The sequence below is a fragment of the Micromys minutus genome (genome assembly GCF_963924665.1).
Source record: "Micromys minutus genome assembly, chromosome: 6".
NCBI lineage: Eukaryota > Metazoa > Chordata > Mammalia > Rodentia > Muridae > Micromys > Micromys minutus.
This window is the reverse complement of record NC_137975.1, coordinates 74,292,878-74,315,166: the sequence shown is the minus strand read 5'-3', so window position 1 is coordinate 74,315,166 and position 22,289 is coordinate 74,292,878. Positions and strand designations below refer to the sequence as shown.

Sequence of the window (22,289 nt, the reverse complement as noted above, 5' to 3'; positions counted from 1 at the left end):
TTTAACTAGAAGTTTGATGGTATACACCAAAAACTAGTAGGATAAGCTCACTGAAACTGTATGTCAGGGAACATACAAAAGTTAACTGTAGTCATATTGCATTTAACACAAACTGAGAAAACAATTCCATTTAAAATGGAATTTAAAAGTCAGGCACAGTAACGTACATTTGTAATGTTCAGTGCCTAAGAGGCTAAGGCCCAAGGAGCTCACATTCCAGGCTAGTCTGCCTCCACTCCACAGTGAGCCTCCCACCACCACACACTGGATCCAGTTCTTCCACAGGAATTCTTGGGTAACACACTCTGACCAAAGTAGATATATTAGTGCATTAACGTCAGCCACAGAAAGCTTACGTGCCATTGGTTTATCAGCAATTGTGTCTCTCCTCCCAGCAAGCAGCCAAGAGCAGCAATAAAAGCTCTTTGATTCCATATTTCTTTCCAAGAGTAATTGTCTACTCCGACTGTTTCTATTTCCTTAACATCACATTCTGTCCTTCCTTCCTTCCTTCCTCCCTTCCTTCCTTCCTTTTTCTACTGATTAAACAAACAACAGAAAAAAAACTACAGAAAACAGATACTTGGCTCAAAGGTTTGCAAACCTGAGTTTGATTCCCTGAATCCATGTAAAAATGCACATGATTGGGACACAAACTAGTAACTTAAACACTAGGGAGGTGGAGACAGAAAGATCAGTGGGACTGATTGGCCAGCCAGGAGACTCTATTGTGCTGAAGGCCAATAAGATCTTGTCTCAAAAGAGGCGGGCAGCATAAGGAAGCTCTGAGGTTGTCTTTGGCTTCCGCACACACAGGCATCTGCGTGCACAGGAGCCCAGACACACATGTGCACCCACTTGCCCCATGCATAAAGAAATAAAAAGCAGGCTCACAGTCTTTTCATCTTTCCTTCTGTGAGCTGCTCTCAGATGCTGGCAGTTAGCACAAGGGTCTCTTGATTCAATGGGTCTTAAACACAGGGCGATTTCACAACAGCCTGTTCCAATTGACAAGTCCTTTCCTGTTCTGTCTACTCACCGGTGGTTCACAGTTTGGATGACAAGCACAGTGCCAGGCTCTCTCAGGTCAGCTGACCTCTTCTCTTCATCGTCCACTTGAAAGCTGGTTTTGCTTGGATCATCCTTATGATAGCTCTTGCCTATCCCAGTGCTGAGTTTTAGATCCCATGTAATTTAAGTCCTGGAGAGTACTTTGCAGAGATACTGTTTCCTTTTTGCCCCCACACCCATTTCCTAACCCTCATTCCACGTTCCTGAAGAGTACCCCTCATCTCTCTTACATCTTTTCTCACTGTTCGATTTTCAAGCACAGTTTCCCAAACTCATATAGCAACTCTGATGTCTCCCCAGTGAGAGGCCAGATCTTTTAAGAACAGACTCCATTTTAGAGAACCTGACCTAAACTTCAACTCAGGTAAACTAAACTTAGCATTCTCTATGTTGCCCCCTCCCCCAAACAAAACCCTAGCCTAACTCCAGTCTCTAGGCTAACCCTCAGCAAGACCAGCATCTCCAGGTTATTCCCCCAACAAACCTGCACCTCCTGCCTAATCACCAAGGTAGAGGAGAGCAAAAATTAAGTTTATGGTTTGACTCCCAGCACTAGCCAATTATGTTAAAGGCCACAGTAGCTTTCCAATTAGATGCTTACACACACACTCCCTGCTTACTGCTTACTATAAAGCCTTGCCCCATAGACATTCAGGGCTCCGCCACCACCAAAACTGTCCTGCGTTTTGGTGGTGGGGGAGCCCTATACCAGAATTCCAGAGCAGGCACCCCTTCCCCGGCCCACATCTCTGCTCTCTGTCTCAGCAGCCATCTTCAGCGGCTCTCTGAGGTTCCCAGAATCCTCAGTTTCAACTCCGTCCTTAATCTGATAATGTCTCACCTTCACAGCCGTGTGATTTTCATTTCCTTAGCCCAGTCCTGAATTTCTCCTTTAGCAAATAGAAGGTAGAAAGCTAGGCACGACACGTTGATGCCTGACATCAAGAAGAAGATTTTATGCCAAGCATATTCCGGATCCTGAGGGATTAGGATACAGTGAGTATGAGTGACTGATCTTGATCTTCTGTCTTAGAACACTGAAAATATAGTATTAAAATAACGTGTAGAGTCCACACAGGCTACTCACGCATTCAAAAACTTACAAATAACCAAGGAATTCATCATTGCACTCTACACAAGTAATTGCTTTTGTCTTTTTATATATACAGTTCTGTTTTGACCAGCTATTAATCTCTCTCTGTGTCTCGCTGTCTCTCTTTCTGTCTCTCTCTGTGTGTCTCTGTCTCTCTCTCTCTCTCATTCTTTTGTTTTTGAGACAGTTTTCTCTGTGTAGCTCTGGCTGTCCTAAAACTTGCTCTGTAGACCAGGCTGGCCTCAAACTCAGATATCTGCCTGCCTCTGTCTCCCAAGCACTGAGATTAAGGGTGTGTGCCACCATGACCTGGCAATATACCAGTTTCTTATAATTCATTCTTAAATATATGCTTTTTAGTTCAGGGCTAAAAATAACACGCTATGGTTCATCTCCTCCTCCAGTTCTTTGAATGTTTGCATTGCTTCCGGGATTCCTGAGTCTATAATTCTGTGTTTGTTTGTTGTTTGTTTCGAATTTCTTCAAGTGTTTTGTGAGTTGTTTTTTTTTTTTTTCAATTTTATGCCATATGCACTGAAACCCTATCGAGCATGAATTTAGGATGTTTCTCTAGAAACTTAATTTGCTCCAACCAGAAAGCTAAGGCTAGGGTGAAGAGCTCTAGATGCTTTTCCAAAGGACTGAGGTTCACTTTTTCCAGCACCAATATGGTGTCTCACCATGAACTATAACTTTAGTTTCAGAAGATATTCTATTCTCTTTCAGACACTGTGGTCACCAGGCATACACATGGTCCACAGGCACATAAAAAGAAAAATCACCCATACACATAAAATTTTTTAAAAAATTAAGATTTGGAGGAGGAACAGGATTTGAACATGGACCTCAAACTCTTGTTGGTTTATTGTTTCATGTGCTCAGGGGACATTTTATTCAATTTTTTTCTTCCCTCACACTTTAGCAAAGGCAAGACTCCTTCCTGGGCAGAGACAACTCAAGATTTCTGAAATTTTATTCCCTCACACCTTTGAGAAATTAGCAGAAAAGTTTGCTCAGCTGACGATAGTTAGGAATTTGACTGGATTTGGTGGAAGAACAGGGCGTGACAAGCTCTATGCTCAGCAAGAAATTGACCCCGGTTGCCTTGAATTTCCTTTCTCTAGTGAGGCCATTGCTCCTACCAAGGAGTTTCTATAAGCATCTTCTGCCTTTATAACATCATAAGTATGAGATGGAGAATTTTGGAGGCTCCTCTATGAGCAATGTGGCCACGATGTATGTGTGCTGACCTCCTCACCTTGGCCCAAGCTGTGTTCGGGGACAACCAAAGGAGTTCCCAACACGACTTCTCCACTTGGGAGCTAGTTCAGTTGATGGGGATCGGGGTTGGAGTAGATGAGGAGGAGCCTTTTGTATTCTACACTGTAAAGGCTTCCTTTGTCCTCCATGTTGTAAAAAGGAACCTGCATGGGCCAGCTACCAATAACTTGGAATGCACACAGTGCTAGCAGCTGGCTGTTCTGAGTTAACCCTCTGCCCAGCAGGAGCACATGGTTGCTATCAGCAGACACTATTTAGATGGGGCATTTAAAGACGTGCCTGGTCTCAGGCTTCTAGAGAATAAGGGGGAAGTGCAAGGCACAATCTCCAGAGAGGCCCAGATGTCTCAGAAATGTTGCTGGTCACCTTACCAGCAGGCAAGACTGACTTCCAGAATGATTGACCGCCTCCTTGTAAAAGCAGCTGGTGGCAGTTTTTCTGACGGTATCGATCCAGTATCGGCCCACTGCCTTCTCAGATGACTGAACCCCACACCGTTAAGTAAAACTGCCACTTAGAGATGCAGCTCCTACCTCTGCTCACAGCTTCTGTGGTGGCAGGGGTGTGACCTCTGGTACTGCAGAAGCAGAGTGACGTAAAGTCCTTTCTCACCATACACTTAGGCCATCGCGCACGTTCCTGGCTCAGTGGGTTTTGGATAATTGCTTATAAATGTTCTCTTGTGTTTTTTTTTTTTTTTTTTTTGTTTTCAAAATGAGGCATGCATTTTAAGACTGTCATTGTTTGAGTGTGTTGCAGGGTATGTGTGTGTGTGTGTGTGTGTGTGTGTGTGTGTGTGTGTGAGAGAGAGAGAGAGAGAGAGAGAGAGAGAGAGAGAGAGAGAGAGTTCACACAATAGTGAAAAAATGAGTATGTGTATCTGTGTGCTACTTACCTGATTAAGGATCAGCCCAGTGAGAGTTGAAGAAACCAGGCCCCCAAACATTCCAATTAAGGCCGTGACTGCCTTAAGAAACCCATAATATCTGTACAGAAAGGAAAGAGAACACAGATGGGAAATGGTCCAAATGCTTCAGGTACAGCCACCCAATCCAGTGAGGCTGGGAGAGGGATGGGGCCTACCCATTCCTATTGCTTAAGTTCATTACAACGCAACAGTGGTCTCTTTGTCCTACAGCATCATAAAGGTTGGTCTTTGAAGTAAAGAAGCTACAATATTACAGAAATGGGAGCATGCTTAGAGTAAAACTCAGTGTTTGAGACTCCTATGTACAGCTGAAGACAGTCAGAAAGCAGGATGAGCTAAGCATAGGAACTGGGTGGAGACTAACTGAAGTGTTCACTCGGTCTCACCACACAGACTGGAGCCACTGACCCCAAGGACAGCTGCCAATCTCTGGATGGGAAAACAAGAAGGCTCATTGAATGTTTATAAGCAGCCGTGGTTGGCCAGTCCTGGATGTTCATAGCAACCTTAGAGGGAAATGAGGAAACAAACAAGGAAGCCACAGTTTGTCATAAACCAAGGAGAGGGCTAGTGACAGCAGCCATGGAGGGTGAGTTGGTGTTTAGTCAAGAGGACTTTGGTTCAGGCCTGGGATCTTTGGCCCTTTAGCCCAGCCTTAGAGGTTCTGTGTTAAAAGGTCTTTCCTCTCATGATCAGGAGAATCTTTGGACTCTTTTGTCTTATTTCCTTTGGTCTACACCGTAGACCTTGTCTTTACACGTTCAGTGTGAGAGGAGTATAGAGCTTTTCTTTTAACTTTTCAGCCTCTGCTCAGAGGTCGCACCGTGAGGTGGCAGATTGAAATTCTGAGCTGAGTCATGCGACAGGCGGACAGTGCGTCCTATTAGGATAGTATTCTAGTCACTATCCCCTTGTGAAGCAAACTTAAGCCACAGAGATTGGTGGTGGCAGGAACCATCAGCTGGCCTCAGTTTCTGCGGTTTACTTGTTTGCCATAGCAACAAAATCCTTGGATGGAGCTGGAGCCAGTTATGACTTTTCTGAGCTCTTGTTACTTCTGTTTTTATGAATTCAGAAAAATAACTAGTTTACACACACACACGCACATGCATGCGAACACACACATGCACAGAGTCATTTTTCTATTTCCATAATGGTTATACTTTATCTCTTAATCTTAAGATAAATGTAAGCAGTTGTATGGATCCCCAAAAGTATCTAAGGTCATGTCTTCTGGGAACCTGCTGTGAGCCTGTTGCTCAGGTAAATCTATATTCCTTGCATCCTGTGCAGCTGATGCAGCTGCAGGATTAAATATGGGTTGGCTTTGGGGAATGAACAGAGATGGTGAGAACTTCTTCTTAAAGCCAGTGGCTTCCTTTGGACTTTTTCTATCCCTTTCAGTGGCAGACGTACGCCACTACAATCAGAGAATGCATGCTGGGTGAGAAATGCCATGTTGAATTGACTGCAGCTTGCTTTATGATCATGAATGTTTGTTGACTACAACCAAGTCTTACAGACGATTGACAATTATATAAATCCAGTCCTTGCTATATTAGTTAGAATAGATCATGTTCATTTGTTCTTTTAATCATCGATATCATTTCCAACTTTTCACCTACCTCTTGTGGATAATTTATTGACCCCAAAAGTCCCTTACTTGTAACTGTGTCTATTTAAGTGTAGTTCAGTAAATGATGAATATAAATAAAATTGCATGGGTGGGCGGGATGGCTCAGTGGGTAAGGGCAGATGCTGTGTAAGTCTGGCAGCCTGAGTTCACCTCCTAAGGCAGAAGGAGAAAACTGACTTTACAAAGTTGTCCTCTGACCACCACATACACACAAACACGCATACACATCCCTACATCAATAATAAATAAATGTAGACCATGAGGTTGAACAGTAGGAGTTGGATATAGTTATCTTTCCAGTTCTGAAGTACATTTTAAATTGCTAGGAATGCTTCTTGTACTAAACTTTATCTGGCACTGTAAGAGCATTGTCAGAATTCCTATTATTCAGCTGACTTTAGAATTGGTCCATTTAATCTGTATATCTTTTTGGCAGCAAAGCCATATTTTCTGGTATATTTAACTTCAGCAGTGCAAGAAATAAGCAAGTTGGGCACATGACTCACCCTTTTTGTCCCAACAACTTCATCTGAAATCCCTCATATGGCCACAGATGAAGCACCTCCCTGCCATAGGTTGGGCAGGTGTGAGTTTCACATCTCACGGTCCCCTACCAACAGTGGGGGTTTGATACCGGAAGCATGGGAACCTTTACACTGCTTGAATGCATGATTCTTTTTGTACAATGCTCAGCAGCTGGAACAGCCCATGGTTTAAAATATTTTGTAAGCAAAAATAAAAATAGCAAAAACAAAAAACCCAAACAACAATAAAAACAAACAAACAAAAACACATTGCAGTGTTTTTTTTTGTTGTTTGTTAGTTTAGTTTTAAATTTTTGTTTTTTTTAAAATGATTTAATACTTGAGTGTAAAATGGCTACAGAAAATCTGAACAAATTAAGATGTCTGAACTATGGTACAGTCCACTGTGGGAGGAAAGGAGAACTCAAAGCCATGTAATCCATTTACTGATTAAAACAGCTAAAATATTCGAAATTGCTGTTGCAGCTGCCTTAGGAAGATGGCATTCCTGCCTCATAGCACCAAAGATCATCCTAAGAATCTGCTGGTAACATCTGCTCTTATCACCCCCAAAGGCTTGGTGGCCACTGTGTTCCCAGGCCTTCTCTGTCTCCTGACATCTTGTTCTCTCGATGTTTTCATGAGACCACATCTGCATGGCTCTTCTTCCTCTCAGAATGTTCTTTACTATAACAAGGAATTGAAGTCCATTGGAATGATGCAGCTTGGGGCAAATTAGATGTCGCCCAAGTGGCCCCTTGCTTAGATACTTATATGTTGCTGTGTGCTGACATCATGAGGCTGGGGCTCACTATAGCATCACTGAGGCTGGGTTGACTTATAGCTAGTCAGCTCTGCAGAAAAAGACACCTAGGTGTGGAATCTCATGGTCTTCATCCCACCCATAGCATGAGGATGAGATAATTATATTCATATCAGGGCATGAGAGGCACAAAAACCATAACTGACATGATAATTACTTATGATTTTACACACATACGTATTTGTGAATATAGCCTTAATTTTGAAGTGAACACATTTCAATTGACATTGAAATTCTACACTTGATCTTAGCCCAACAGGCTAAAAAACAACTGATATTGCACATTCTTTATCAAATAATTTGTGTGTCCTTGTATAGTTCTATATAATTAGAATACCTGGTGGCATTTTTAAAGTTAATTCTTAGAACTAAATAAATGAATTGGATACATATTTTGCACTTTATGTGAATCTGGTAGACTAGTTTCTTTTCAAATCTGTGATAAGTGGGGTTCTGTTTTGCTTTACTTCTCTAGAGGCTACTGCTTTGGATAATCCTGTTAATATTGTGTCTGTGTTCTCCATGGGGTGTTAGCACCACAGTTCAATGTGTTATATGAAGCTGTAGATTATAGCGCTGTTTCTGTTAGTCACAGAAATCTCTCAAAGGACATTGATAATAAAAGGCAGTTTTCACACTAAGCAAGTATGAACTAAAATCCCAGGTAGGATTGTGCTGTGGTTTGCATGCATGTGCCAGAGGCTTGATCACCAGGGCCGTGGTTGCCAGGGACTTGGTTGTGAAGGGCTTGGTTGTTAGGTTGGTACTACCAGAGGTGGTGGAAGTGTGTAACCTAAGGGACAGTCTTTAGGCCACTGGGGGATATTCCTTCAAAGGAGATGGAGCCCTTCTGTTCCTGACTCTTCTATGTTCTAGATGGAAGATTAGAAGTTTTGTTCTACGAACACTCCTGCCAAAGTGCTGTCCCCACACAGAGCCAAAGCAACGGAGTTCGCCCATAAAGAATTAAAGTCCTCAGAAAGCTAGGCACCAGAGAATTTAAAAACCCTATTAAAAATGGGGTACAGACTTAAACAAAAAGTTCTCAATCGAGGAATATGGAATGGCTGAGAAACATCTAAGGAAGTGCTCGACATCCTTAGCCATCAGGGAAATGCAAATCAAAACAACCCTGAGATTCCACCTCACACCAGTCAGATTGGCCAAGATCCAAAACTCGGATGACAACAGATGCTGGGGAGGTTGCGGAGAAAGAGAAGCACTTCTCCACTGCTGGTGGGGTTGTAAACTGATACAACCACTCTGGAAATTAGTCTGGCGGTTCCTCAGAAAAATGGACATAGTACTACCTGAAGACCCAGTTATTCCACTTCTGGGCATATACCCCAGAGACGCTCCAACATACAACAAAGATACATGCACCACAATGTTCATTTATAATAGATAGAAGCTGGAAAGAACCCAGATGTCCTTCAGTAGATGAATGGATACAAAAATTGTGGTACATTTACACAATGGAGTACTACTCAGCTATCAGAAACAATGACTTAACAAAATTCTTAAGAAAATGGATGCATCTAGAGAATATCATCCTGAGTGAGATAACCCAGTCACAAAAGAACAGACATAATATGCACTCACTGATAATGGGATACTAAACCCAGAAAGCTCTGAACACCCCAGAAACAACGCACAGACTGTGTGAAGTTCAACAACAACAACAACAACAACAACAACAACAACAAAAAAGCATATATTTTAATTAAAATAGAACTGTATCACATCCCCCTTTCCTCCCTACAGCCCCTGCTAGTCTCTCTCCTATCCCCTCAAATTAATAGCCTCTTTTCCTATATTATTTTTACATATATACATATGTGTATGTATATGTACCCACAAATACTTAATTACAACCTTACAAATGTATTCATATACTTTTATGCAAAACTGCTGAAAATTTGTACATTTATCTTTGTTTTTTAAAATAAAGTAAAAAAATAAAAAATAATAAGTGTATATATATATATATATATACAAAAAAAAAGAATTAAAGTCTCTGAACTGTGACTAAAAAGTAACACTTTCTCATTATAAGGATGTTTACTTCAAGTATTTGGTATAGTAGCAGAGAGCTGACTAACACAAATTCAACACCAGCAGCCACAACTTTAAAATTAAGTAGCTGGACATAAATCTCCTCGGTAGTAGAATAAGTATAGAGTTTAGACTGTTATGAGGTTGTGTGCATTTAACAGCAGACTATCCCAATGACATTCACTATATGTCAAAACACTACTACATACATTTTGCCAATGCTAAATTATTCTATATATAGCTCAGGTGGTCTTAACCTTGAAATCCTTCTGCAGCTACTTCCTGTGTGCTGGGATTATAAATGTGTGTCAAACACATGGCTCCTCAGCGCTCTCAACAGCTCATGAGGGAAGGATTCTCTTTTTGCCCCCTCTTTATAAAGGGAGATACCACCAACCCAGAGATTTGCTTGAGGTAAATAGCCATGTAGAAAAATAATACAATAATCTGACTCTGAAACAGGTGCCCAATGTTTCTGGGCTACTCTTTATAGATCTGTAACAGCTGTACAGTCTATGTATATAATAATTATTATTTATATTAGACTCACACAGATATTTCCTCAGAACTGTTACTCTTCTGCCTATGCATGCCATAATATTTGAAATTCTCAAGTGCCCCTGAGATCAGGATTTGAGAATGAAAGAGATTTTTTTTTTTCCTTTTCTGTTTTGGGCATTCTGAGATAGGGCCTTATATAGGCCAGGCTGGCCCGAAATTTGCTCAATAATTGAGAATGACTTTGGATTCTGCTCCCCCTGCCCTCACTTTCAGAACTGAAATTAGAGCGTGTTTTGCCGTACCAGAGAGAACACTATTTTAAAATGATTACTTAATAACTCCTTAAGAAAAAAATTGCCATAATCCCCTTTAAAGAACTGGGAAAGAAGTAATTAGGAATAAGTTTAACCAAGGAGTTGGATGAGATGCACTCTATATCATGGATCATTGGCGGATCATACATGTGCATAGGTGACACACATCCCATGTTCATGAGTCAGAAGAATTAAACTCAGTAAAATGTCTGTTTCTCAAAGTGATCTAAACTCTATTCATGCCCTGTGAAAATGTAAATGACACTTTATGTTTTAGTTTTAGAGACATGGTTTCTCTGTGTAGCTCTGGCTATTCTGAAACTCAGAGATCTATCTGCCTGCCTCTGCCTCCCAAGTGCTCCTGTTAAAGGTGTGCACCACCATGTCCAGCTCCTACAGTGCTGGTTTCTCACAGTTTCAAATTTCCCAGTCCTCACTTTTGAGTCAATGTACCGTATATTATCTAAAAGAAGGGCACAATTCTAGGTGTTAACAATGACAGAGTTAAAAAGCAATTGTTAAAATATATATGGCCTCACAAAGGTGGGCAAAGCCATCCTAAGGACGAAGAACAAAGCAGGAGACCTACACTACCTATCTTTAAAATATACCTCAAAGGCATAACAGTCAAAGGGACCTGGTACTGACATCAAAGCAGACACATTGGACAAGGTTGCAAAACAGAGTCAAGATATAAAAGTAGGTATTTATGGCAGGATTCATTTTTAATCAAATTGCCAAGAGCAGAAAATAGAAAAAGAACAATAAATAGAATCATTGGAACCTATTAGAACCAATGTATATCTACTGACAGAAAACAACAGAATTGTAACAGCAATGCACTGCATGCTTGAAAACTGCTACTATGTTAGATTTGAAAGGCTCTCACCTCAAACAAAAAGGAATCACATGAGTAATATATATGTTACTTAGTTCCATTTAATCATTCTACAATGCATCCATCCATTTCAAAACATCATGCTGAACACAATGAATCCAATGAATCCATGCCGTTTTTATTTATTGACAGAGAAAAATAAACGAATTTTGAGAGAGCCCTACCTGGGAGCAATGTCCAAGGCATTGATAAGCTGTCCGCAGAAGGAAAAGCTGAGTGTTGAGTTGGCAAGCATCAGGAAAATGATGGTGCTGTAGAAGCTGTGGCTCAGGTAGAGCAGGCACATGATGAAGATCACGGGACAGAAAAGCCCTGCAGCGAGACCCAGAGCATACAGCTGAGTGCTTCTCCACAGGGGCCTGAAGGATTCCCCAGGCATTTGTCTGTCCTGGCTGTTCCTTACCTAGTGTGGTGAAGAGTTTCCGGACGGTAACTACGCTGAAAATCTTCCTGGTCAGGAGGAAGTCTGACATCTGACCTGCTACGATACCACAGATGTAGGCAAGCAGATAGGGGAGGCTGGACAGCAGCCCATTCTGAGGAGGAAACATCATTCTAAGTGTGTATGATGGAGAAGCAGTCCTAGATAGGCAGTGTTTCCACTGACACTGAGTAACTAACGTGTACTCTGGACTTAAGGATGCGACTCTGTGATAGGTTTCTTGTTGGTCAAGCACAAGGTGCTGGGATCAGTCCCTAGTCCCATCTAATTAATGAAGGAAGGAAGGATGTACTTTGATACAGGAAGCCATCAGGTATATACAGATTCCAATGCAAAGAGAAACATAGTTTTGAGGTTAGTAAGACTCGTCATCACCCTCTGTAGATTGTTTGTCCGTCTGTTTTTAGTGCCATGAGACCTGGAAAACCGCAAGAGAAGACTGCTGAAAACAGGAAGTGTCAGCCCTGAGGTAAATGATAGAGATGATATAGATAATTGGTGACAGGCAATTGAAAGTGGCTCTCACTGGTCATGATAAGCTCCAGGAATGACTCCATGGTTTCATCAAGATGAAGTTGGACCATCGAGAGAATGTGTGAGCACCGCACTATGCTGGCTGCTAGCCCAAGGAAGTAAGTACACAGCAGAAGAGCCTAGATGCCATTTGAGGTTTCTTTTTTCTTTTTTTTTTTTTTTGGATACTTCGATATCAGATGATGGGAAGTTCCTAGCATGACTGGTTCTCAATGTTAGATGAGCAATGGGAGTATTTTCAGAGTAAGACCCAAAACCCAGGAGTTGTGGCTTTATTCTGGAACAATGAGTTGACAACAGTTGAGCACAGATGGAGACAGGCACTGGCTCGGTAACTGCTATTATCCCCCTGAAGGGAATGGTAATGTTGCTCTTTCCTCCTCCTTCTCCCCTTCCTCCTACTCCTCCTCCTCTTCCTCTTCTTCCTTTTCCTCCTCTTCTTCTTCTTCCTCCTCCTCTACCTTCTCCTCTTTTTTCTTCCTCCTCTTCCTCCTCCTCCTCTACCTTCTCCTCCTCTTTTTCTTCCTCCTCTTCCTCCTCCTCCTCTTCCTTCTCTTTCTCCTTCTCCTCTTCTTCCTTCTCCTCCTTCTCTTTTTCCTCCTCTTCTTCGTGATTAAAAATCTCATACCATGGCCCAATTTAGCCTCACAGAGCAATCTGCCTATATCAGGGTCCTAGGTGCTGAGATGGCAGGCATTTGTTGCAATATTAACTTATGTCTCATGTTACATGCCAAGACATATTGAGGGGAGCTGGGGGGCTGTGTGAATGTGGATACATGTGTGTTGATTATAGAGGTCCACAATTTATACCGACACCCTTTGTGTGGGCAGAGCACACAATGTAGGAAACTGTGCATCTCCGGGTAAAGAGCACTAGCCAGTGTAGGAAGTAGACACAGACTGGATGATGCTTACAAGGCACAGAATGATAAAGAATCGTTCACAAGTTAAAAATGAGAACAAATGGTGCACTTACCTCTCTAACATTAACATGAAGCACGGTGCTGATAAATGTCGGCGTGTATGTAACCAGGAGACTGTTGGCCCATATGAAAGCAGAGCTATTGAGGATAATCGCCCAGAGTGGAAAAGACTTAAGCATGGCTTTGATTGGCAGAGATTGTCTGCCTGAGCTGACCTGGAAAATAAATCAAGAATCACTCTGACTAAGACAAATTGGTACCAGCATAGTGGGGTATGCCTGTGACAACCTGACCATGTTTTGGGGAGGACTATGGGAGAACTTTGGAACTTTGAGCTAGAAGAGCCATTGGCATATTAAGAGCTCTGTGGGATGTTCAGTAGGAGCTTGAATGATAATGTTGAGAACAGTGCAGAAGATGGAGGCCTGGCTTGTGAAATTTCCAAGGGAAGACTAAAGACTCTTTGATCAGGGCTGTTGCTGTTTTGATTGTGAAGATTCTTTGGTTTTGATTAGCTGGGGCTGAAGAATCAGCTGTGATTAACAAGATACCAGAACTACTAAAGCAGAACCTTTGCATTACTGGGGCTATTGATGCTGGTCAGTTGGAGCTAAGAAATTGGTGGTGATTAAGGAGAGACCAGCATCACTGAGGTGAAATCTTCTGGGAACTGTTTTCTGAGAGCACAAAGAGGATGTGTTCCAGAGATAGCCAAGGTTGTACCTTGTGCTGTGGCTGGACTTGGTAATGTGTAAGAGTCACCCAGGTGGTACTGGTTTTGAAAGAATGAAGGAATCATGGAGAGAAGCAGAGGCTTGGCACTGTGAGAGGCCATGAAAGGCTATTGGTGAAAGTGCAGTTTCAGTGACAATTACTGCCCCAGAACTGACAGCAGTGTTTTGGAGATGCCAGTACCATGAGATGACCACCAAGAACAGCAGCAGCAGTGGAGAACAGGCAGCTAGAGCCTAAAAGGCAAAGTGTGTGCTACAAAGGGCAGAGCTGGAGAAGTGATTCAAGCCCTTGGAGGAGCCCAGAAGTTTGTAAGTGAATTCCCAGACACTGGATGGTTAGAGATTGATTTTGCTTTGATTGTGACTGTGCCCTGATATCTTTGCCTCTTGAAGGAAGAAGTGAAACCCACAGTTTAGAAATTTTGAATTGTAAAATGACTTTGATTTTTTAAGAGACTGAATATTTTAAAGGTATTGTAATTTTAAAATGTAAGAATTAGTAAAGACTGTGGGACTCTTAAGGTTATCTAGATCTTGGGGATGAACAAGAAAGTAAGGGTTGAAGCTTAATATTGATTTGTTTGGGTGACAAGTTGACAAGGGGTCAATTGTACTGGCTAGTTTTGTGTCTACTTGACACAAGCTGGAGTTATCACAGAGAAAGGAGCCTCAGTTGAGGAAATGTCTCCATGAAATCCAGCTGTAAGGCATTTTCTCAACTAGTGATCAAGGGGGGAGGGCCCAGCCCATTGTGGGTGGAGCCATCCCTGGCCCAGCCCATTGTGGGTGGTGCTATCCCTGGGCTGGTAGACCTGGGTTCTATAAGAAAGCAGGCTGAGCAAGCCATGGGAAGCAAGCCAGTAAGCAACAGTCTTCAATGGCCTCTGCATCAGCTCCTGCTTCCTGACCTGCTTGGGTTCCAGTCCTGACTTCCTTTGGTGATGAACAGCGATATGGAAATGTAAGCTGAATAAACCCTTTTTTCCCCACCTTGCTTCTTGGTCATGATGTTTGTGCAGGAATAGAAATCCTGACTAAGACAAATCAACTGGAATGTGTTTTGTTTGAAGCAGAGTCTACAAGCTGCCCAAAGGGAGCTCAGAGTTCTACCTGTTGCATGAGAGATGATATGATGTAGTCCTTCTCACTTCTGCTCATATATGGGTGGTCCTTGGGGTCATCAAAGAATAGAACAAACCAGGAAAGACTCAGAACACACCCAACAATACCTATGAAAGAGACACATGTTAACAGGATGTTCTATCTAGAGTTCTGGATCAAGAACATTTCAGAGCCTGAGATTCCAGTGTAAGTCTTTTTTCTTTAAGACCATGTGAGGCTCACACTTTGACAGTCTTCCTTGTAACCACAGCTGACCCTTGTTGAAGTGTTGTTGAGCCAAATGGTTTGTCCTAATACCCCACTCACCTAAGGTTCCCTAATGTTGCACGTTTATATTTCCAGATTTGTAGTGCCTTTTTTCCTTCAGGAGCACTCCAAACTAAGCATTCAGAGAGCTAGACAGCCCCTAATCTAGTACTTCCCAATAATTTGATAAATAGAAAGCCTGGGAAAGGATGAGCAGGAGACAGACAGTGAGAATAAAATAACTTTTCAATCCCCTCCCCTGAGTTTCTCCTTTTGTGTGTTCTTTGTGAATAAACAGGCATCCAGTCTATGGAACTTTTTGATGGGTTCTGATAACTCTGGCTCACTTGTTCTCTTAAGATTAGGGATCTTGGTTGCTCTTGTAACCTAAGTTTACATTGTGATGTTGTCTCTATGATTCACATGTTTGAATGCTTGGTCCTCTGTTGATGGGAAAGATAAAGAGGTGTGGCCTTGTAGGAAGTATGGCCTTGTTGGAAGAGCTTATCACTGGGGTCAACTCTGTAATTTCAAAAGTCATGCCATTCCAGATCTCCCTCCCCCTCCCCTTCCCCTTCCCTCCCTCCCTATCTATCTATCTATCTATCTATCTATCTATCTATCTATCTATCTATCTCTATCTTTCTCTTTCCCTCAGTCTCAAAATGTAAGCTCTCAGATACTGTGTAGTGCCATGTTTGAAGACTGTTCTCCTGTTCTTCACCGTTACGGTCATGAACTTACTCAAACTGTAAGGACATCCTCTAATTAAATACCTTTTTAAAAAATGAGTTGCTTTGCTCACAATGCTTTGGTCATGCTTTGGTCAATAGAAAAGTTACTACACCAGTAAATAAATCCAAAGTTTGCCAAAAAGCATGACTTTGGGCAATGTAGCTTGAGTCTGAAAGGTCCCAAGAGGTTCTTGTGTTTGAACACTTGGTTCCCAGCTGATAGCACAGGTGTGAAAGGTTGGGAAGGAGACAGAGTCTTGTTGGAGGAAGTCAGTCAATAGGGGAAGGCACTGTAGCTTGAAATCCAAAAATGGCATTATTCTGTACTTACTCTTGTGCAGTATAAGTATATTTTTCTCTGAAGACATATTATGTTTGGTTATGGCCTAGCATTGCAGGTGTGGATTATACATAACATACTCATCCTATGTCCTTTCAGAAAACAGTATAGGTAATATTATGATAGTCTGTTACCCCAGAGATCTTTTTACACAAGATGTACCATACTGTGACATGTAGTTATGTAAACTGGGTATGAGATTATGAACTGCATATTCTGATCATCAGCCCTCTTCAATGTTGACCTGTCTTTCCCTCCGTGAAGACTGAAGTTTTTAAGATAGGGGTCTCATATAAATTGTTACATCACAGTAAATTTGGAGTTTTGGGTATTCTTACATTTTGATGACTTGCTGAGGTTTTATAAAAAGAGACTCACCAAAGATGTAGAAAACCATGGGCCAACCCAGAAGATCACAGATGAAGCCACTCACAAGCAGGACAATAAATGGTCCCATTACAAACCCTATCAAAAGGCACAGAAGACACCCTTGTTAAATTACCAAAGGCATCTGAAAATTGAGCTAATAAGCATCTGTACTGTACTGAATGAACACCTGTACTGTAATGAACACCTGTACTGTAATGAAAATTTATCTCTGATGAAAGAAGTTCATGTTTCATAATGCTCAGGAAGACTGGAGAAAGTGATGGCTTCTCTCTCTCTCTCTCTCTCTCTCTCTCTCTCTCTCTCTCTCTCTCTCTCTCTCTCTCTCTTCCCTCTCTCTCTCTCCCTCTAGTTATTTGAATTAAATATACTTCTTTTTCATTCCAAACAAATTCTTTGTGCATGTGTGTACGCATGGGTGTGGAGGGAGGGGCATGTGCATTCATTTGGAGATTTGAAGGCTAGAGGTTAATGTCCAGTGTTTTTTTTTTTTTTTTTTTTTTTTTTTTTTCATTTTGTTTTGCTTTTCTCCTCTTAGTCTCTACATTGTTTGAGCTAGGTCTTCCACCAAACTTAGAAGTCACTGTTTCAGTGGGGCTGGTTGGCCAGTGAGCCTCTGGCCTATGTGTGTCTCTACACCAACTACACTGGAGTTATAGATGTGTGCTGTTGTGCCTGGTATTTGACATGGGTCTAGGGTCCTCATGCTTTATCCACTGAGTCACCTCCCCATCCTTAATTAAAGCAAGAATTCTGCAGGGGATGTTTCTGAAGTGCCCAGCAATTCGAAACATGTGTTTAAAGGCTCTCAGAAAGAACATGCCACAAGATGAAGACAGGGCCTGGCCATTCTTAAATACTTACCTGACAGAGTCATAGACGTAAGTCGGCCTCGTTCCAAGGGAGGTGCCCATTTGACCCATATTTCATGCTGGCCTGTTGACACTGTTCCCTGAAAGGAAATGATAAGGACTTTCGAATTCTAATACTCTGAATTCAAACTCTGTGTCTGCTTTAACCATGTCTCAATACCTGGGCCATTCCCTGGAGTACTCGGCACACAATGACCAAAGCTGCTCCGACCTGTGCAGCTGTTGGGATGAGCAGGGACAACACAGAGCTGAGGAACAATGAACACCCAATTATTCTCTTCATTGGGTATATTCCAGCCATGTACCCAACAGGAGCTTGAACCACGACCATACCAAAGAAGACAGAACTGAGAATGAGCCCTTGGATATCAAGACTCCAGGAATACACAGGGTTCTAAAAGAGAGAAGGGGAGACAAGTCTAAGAACTCGGCATTGGAGATGTAATCTGGTGTTTATGGGGCCCAGGAGTGTGATGTTCCCACTTCTTTCTAAAGATTTTCCCCCACAAAACAACTTTATCATCTTATAATGTCATTTTGCACATGCTTACATATTATTGTTGTTTTCATTTATAGGTTAAGTGTCTTTTATTTGAAATGCTTGGGACCAGAAAGTTTCAAATCCTTTTGTGTTTTGGAGATGTTCGCAAGTATATGATATATCTTGGGAATGTGACCAGCTTTTTTGTTTGTTTGTTTGTTTGTTTGTTTTGTTTTTATGCACTATATTGATTATCTCTTCAATGTCAAATACCTAACAAAAGCAACTTAAGAAAGGAAGATTTTACTTTGGGTCATCCCAGCATCAGTCACAGCAGTGCATGGGTTGTGGTGGGGGTGGGGGAGGCGAGACAACTGGTTGCCATAGAACACAGAAATGAATGGGGATGCTGAGCTTGCTTTCTCTTCTTATTCATTCTGAGGCTCCTGCCTACTGAATGCTGCCATCCACATTTAGAGCTGAAGCTTCATTTTCTAATCATTACTATTATCTTGCCAATAATATTTGACCTCTAGAGAAACTAGCTAACAAGTGGACATTTTAAACTTGCACTGCATACTTTCAGTATACCTTTACATTATCCAGCATCTCCCCTCCAGAGTCGTTAGCTAAATGGGGCAGCTCTGTGTTGTTCACCATAGCTACCATTGTGAGGTTCAGGCACACTCGCTGGGCCATGATGGCAATGTTGCAGAAGTGTAGAAGGACAGCCAGTCCATACCGGAAGGAACAGAAACCTGGAACTGAGAAGAGGAAAGAAAAACCTCAATTAGCAACACAGTTGAAGTATATATTCAGGTATTTGCAACCCTAGATATCCTAGATAGTAAATTAAAATTTTGTTGAAAAACATCCTTCTAGAAATGATCATACAATGGAAAAATGTGGGATTGATTTAATAATTTCCTATTACTTTAAGACACAGTTCCAATTTGAATGTCCCAGGATGTTAATCCTGTTCCTAAATGTTTGGTGTATGTCTATTTTAAAGGGACCTTTGACAAATACCTTGGGTTTTTTCCCTTGGAAGTAAGTCCCTTTGCTGACATCAATGGCATTTTCTCTCAAAGAAAATACTTTTGCTTTCAAACTGCTTTGGCTACTCTGGTGAGAAAGTTGTATTTGCATACCAAGAAAAAAAATTTCCTCAAGAGAATACATTTATTGAGAAATTATCAAGCTAAAATAAGGAATGTAGTATTGATATAAACACAGACAAATTCATCTGCAGGAAAAAGCAGGTAGTCCAGAAATACATGTGCATCTACAACTAAACAGTGTGTGTGTGTGTTGCATGTTTGCATAGATGCTCATATTGGGGGAGGGTGGATTCACATATGTGGAGACCAGAGGTCAACGTGGAGTGTTTTTCTCTCTTGCTCTGTATTTTATCCACCCTAGTTTTTGAGAAAGTGCCTCTCTCAGAACCTGGAACTCTCTGGTTAGACTAGACTGTCAAGCCAACAAGCCCCAGGAATCCTCCTATATCTGTCTCCTCAGTACCAGGGTCAAAGGGTGTGTCATCACACCTTGATTTTTAAATGGATGGCGGTCTGAACACAGGTCACGGCTCTAGTGCTCCAAATGATTTCCTGATTGATCCACCTCCCCAGCTTCTAAACGTTGAGTGGGAGGGGGGGTGTTAAATGAACTAATGTAATTCATTGAAGGAAAAGACTGTCTGCTTTGAAGAATTCTCCCAGGAAAAATTAACATATGTTCATAAAAAAAGACTTGTAGGAAAATGTGTGCATCAGTTTTATTCAAAATAGCAGAATGTTTAGAAAGAATAAACATACTGTGTTGTACTAACAATGAGCATATTGCTCAGAACTAAAAAGGAAAGAATCACTAAAAAACCCAGTCGTCTGGATTCATCTCAGAAAAACATGCTAGGCTAAAACACTAGTCACAAAAGGCTGTTTTCTATAGAAACCTATTGCTATGAAATCCCTCAAACAATCTGTATGGCCTCTCTTATTTTCAAAACCAGTAGGGGTAATCTTTACCGTGCCAGACCTGCCTTACCTCTGTCTGACGGACCCATCTGTGATCTCCAAACCCAGACTTAAAAGCTCAAGTAATTCAATCACTTTCACCTTGAGAATTTCCCTATTGAACTGGGAAGCTGTTTGCATGGACCACTGTTGGGCTCTCTTAATATTAGAATTCTGCCTACTGTGGTCCACCCATCTGTGTTCATCACATATGCAAAACAGCCCACTCATCCTAAGCATCCCAAACTCTGTATCATTGTAATATTATCTGAAGCCTCATCAAAAGCTCATTACTTCAAATTTCAAAATCTCACCATCTTAATCACCCTTGATCACTGTCTAAACCTCACAGGAGCAATGCAGTTGGGGCACAGTATGTATCTGTGTGGTCTTGCCAGAGGAACAAAGTGGATGTCCTTACAACGGCCACCATTAAATAATGGGACAGGCATGGGATGAAACTACAAAGGTGAAAACTCTAAAAAAGTTCAGCTGAACAAATACTGGGTTTTAAATTATGCATTTTTAAACACAAATATTTAAGATGGTGTTAGTTGCATCGTAGTTATGGGATGTCAGAGAAAACATTAATCATCCTGTGAAAAGTTCATTGTCTTTCCTGGAGTTTTCTGTCTGTATTTCCATAGGCCACATCCCCCTCATGCCGTTGGTGGCGTTGTGTTTGAGAAGGCAGAGTCCGGGACAGTGGGACAGTGTTACCTTTCTTGGGGCGGCACTGGTTCTCCATCCAGAGACTTAGCTTCCGATTGCTGGCCTTGGTCTCCATCCACTGTGGGTGTAAAACACACTGGTCAACACAATTCAGGACTCCTCTCTGCCGGAAAACCAGGGTCAAAGGGTGACTCACCAGGAGAGAGGCAGTGCCCTTTCACCTTGCCTGGGGACCTTGGTTAACATTCCACTTCTTTTTGTTGTTCTTCATTTAAATATAGAAAACCTGGGAACCACAGAAAACAAGCAGTCCCCACAACCCAGGGATCTTTTTGTTGTTGTTGTTTGATCCAATGAAAAATAAAGACTTTATTAAAGAAATAAAAGTTGAGGACATTCGCTGCCTGTAGGCTTGCCCAGCAAGGCAAATCGACGAAAAACCATCCGGCAGAAAGATGGTTAGAAATTTACACATACATAGTGGCCAAACATTGGGAAAGAAGTAAATACAAGTAAAACTCATTTCTTTATACCTTAAGAGAGGTGAGCTATGACTGTCTCCTGATTAGTGCCACCCTCTCTGAAGACAGACTGTTTTCCACAGTCCCATGTGAATCAGTCTGTAGCCTCAGTTTCTAGAAAGAGACTTACTGCAGTCAAGCCAGCATCGTCTCGGTGATGAGCATAGTTAAAATTCAATTCTCACAGAAGCTGTGAGCCTAGACTTTGATATCTGACTCTGTTGGTTCATGTGACCCTCACATGTCCCCCGGACACCTACAATTCGTGTGTTTGAAACATTCTAGAACGAGCAAAGTATCAACCATGATTTTCACACATTGGAGCCTCTTTTGATCTTCTTCTGTTTGTGTAGCAGACACACAGCATAGTACAGATACACTACACACGCACACATGCACACACAGGGAAAGAAAGAGAAATACTATATACACTATATATATGCACACATACACAGAGAGAAACATTATCATTACATACACATAAACAATACACCTATGCTAGACATACATACAAATACTACACACATACTGCATATCCAGAGAAACGCTATACAATGCTATACATGCAAAACAGCAAGATACTACACACAAAGAAACATGTACACATTAACAATATACATATAATATAAACAGAAATCATATACACACAAACACTATACAGAGAGAAACACAACACATAAGATATTCACACAATACAATACACGACTACTACACATACACACAGACAGAAAACCACATACTATGCATGCAATACAGTATACATATATGCTACCCACACAAATATAATATGTATTTATTCCATCCATAACTATACCACAAACTATATGCACAGAAACACATTACATACATAGCACACACAAACACTATGCACAAACCCAGTACATGCATACTATACACACAAATATACGACACACATACCATATATACCTAAGCCACATGTAAGTGCATACCTCATAAACATATAAAACACACACAAGTAGTACAACATCCCCTCTCACGTGCAACAGAAACATCTTCACACACAAACAAAACCTACTTGTATCTCTATGACCTATAATGACACATGTGCACAAAGGGTACGTGCCACACAGATTCCCGCTTGAAGCCCTGCATAGCACACAGGCCATACACACGAAC

General features: G+C 41.5%; 1 protein-coding gene across 1 annotated transcript; it reads right to left on the bottom strand.

The window, feature by feature from the left end:
• Window positions 1–1,914: 1,914 nt before the first annotated feature.
• Window positions 1,915–20,707, bottom strand: SLC17A1 (solute carrier family 17 member 1; the record flags this gene model as incomplete). The annotated part of the gene is made up of 11 exons (XM_080918326.1): window positions 1,915–2,049; window positions 4,341–4,431; window positions 11,289–11,436; window positions 11,528–11,660; window positions 13,079–13,240; window positions 14,870–14,988; window positions 16,580–16,666; window positions 17,453–17,540; window positions 17,621–17,854; window positions 18,533–18,705; window positions 20,680–20,707. 11 exons carry the CDS (start codon window positions 20,705–20,707, stop codon window positions 1,915–1,917), a joined length of 1,398 nt encoding a protein of 465 aa, XP_080774452.1.
• Between the last annotated feature and the right edge of the window lie 1,582 nt (window positions 20,708–22,289).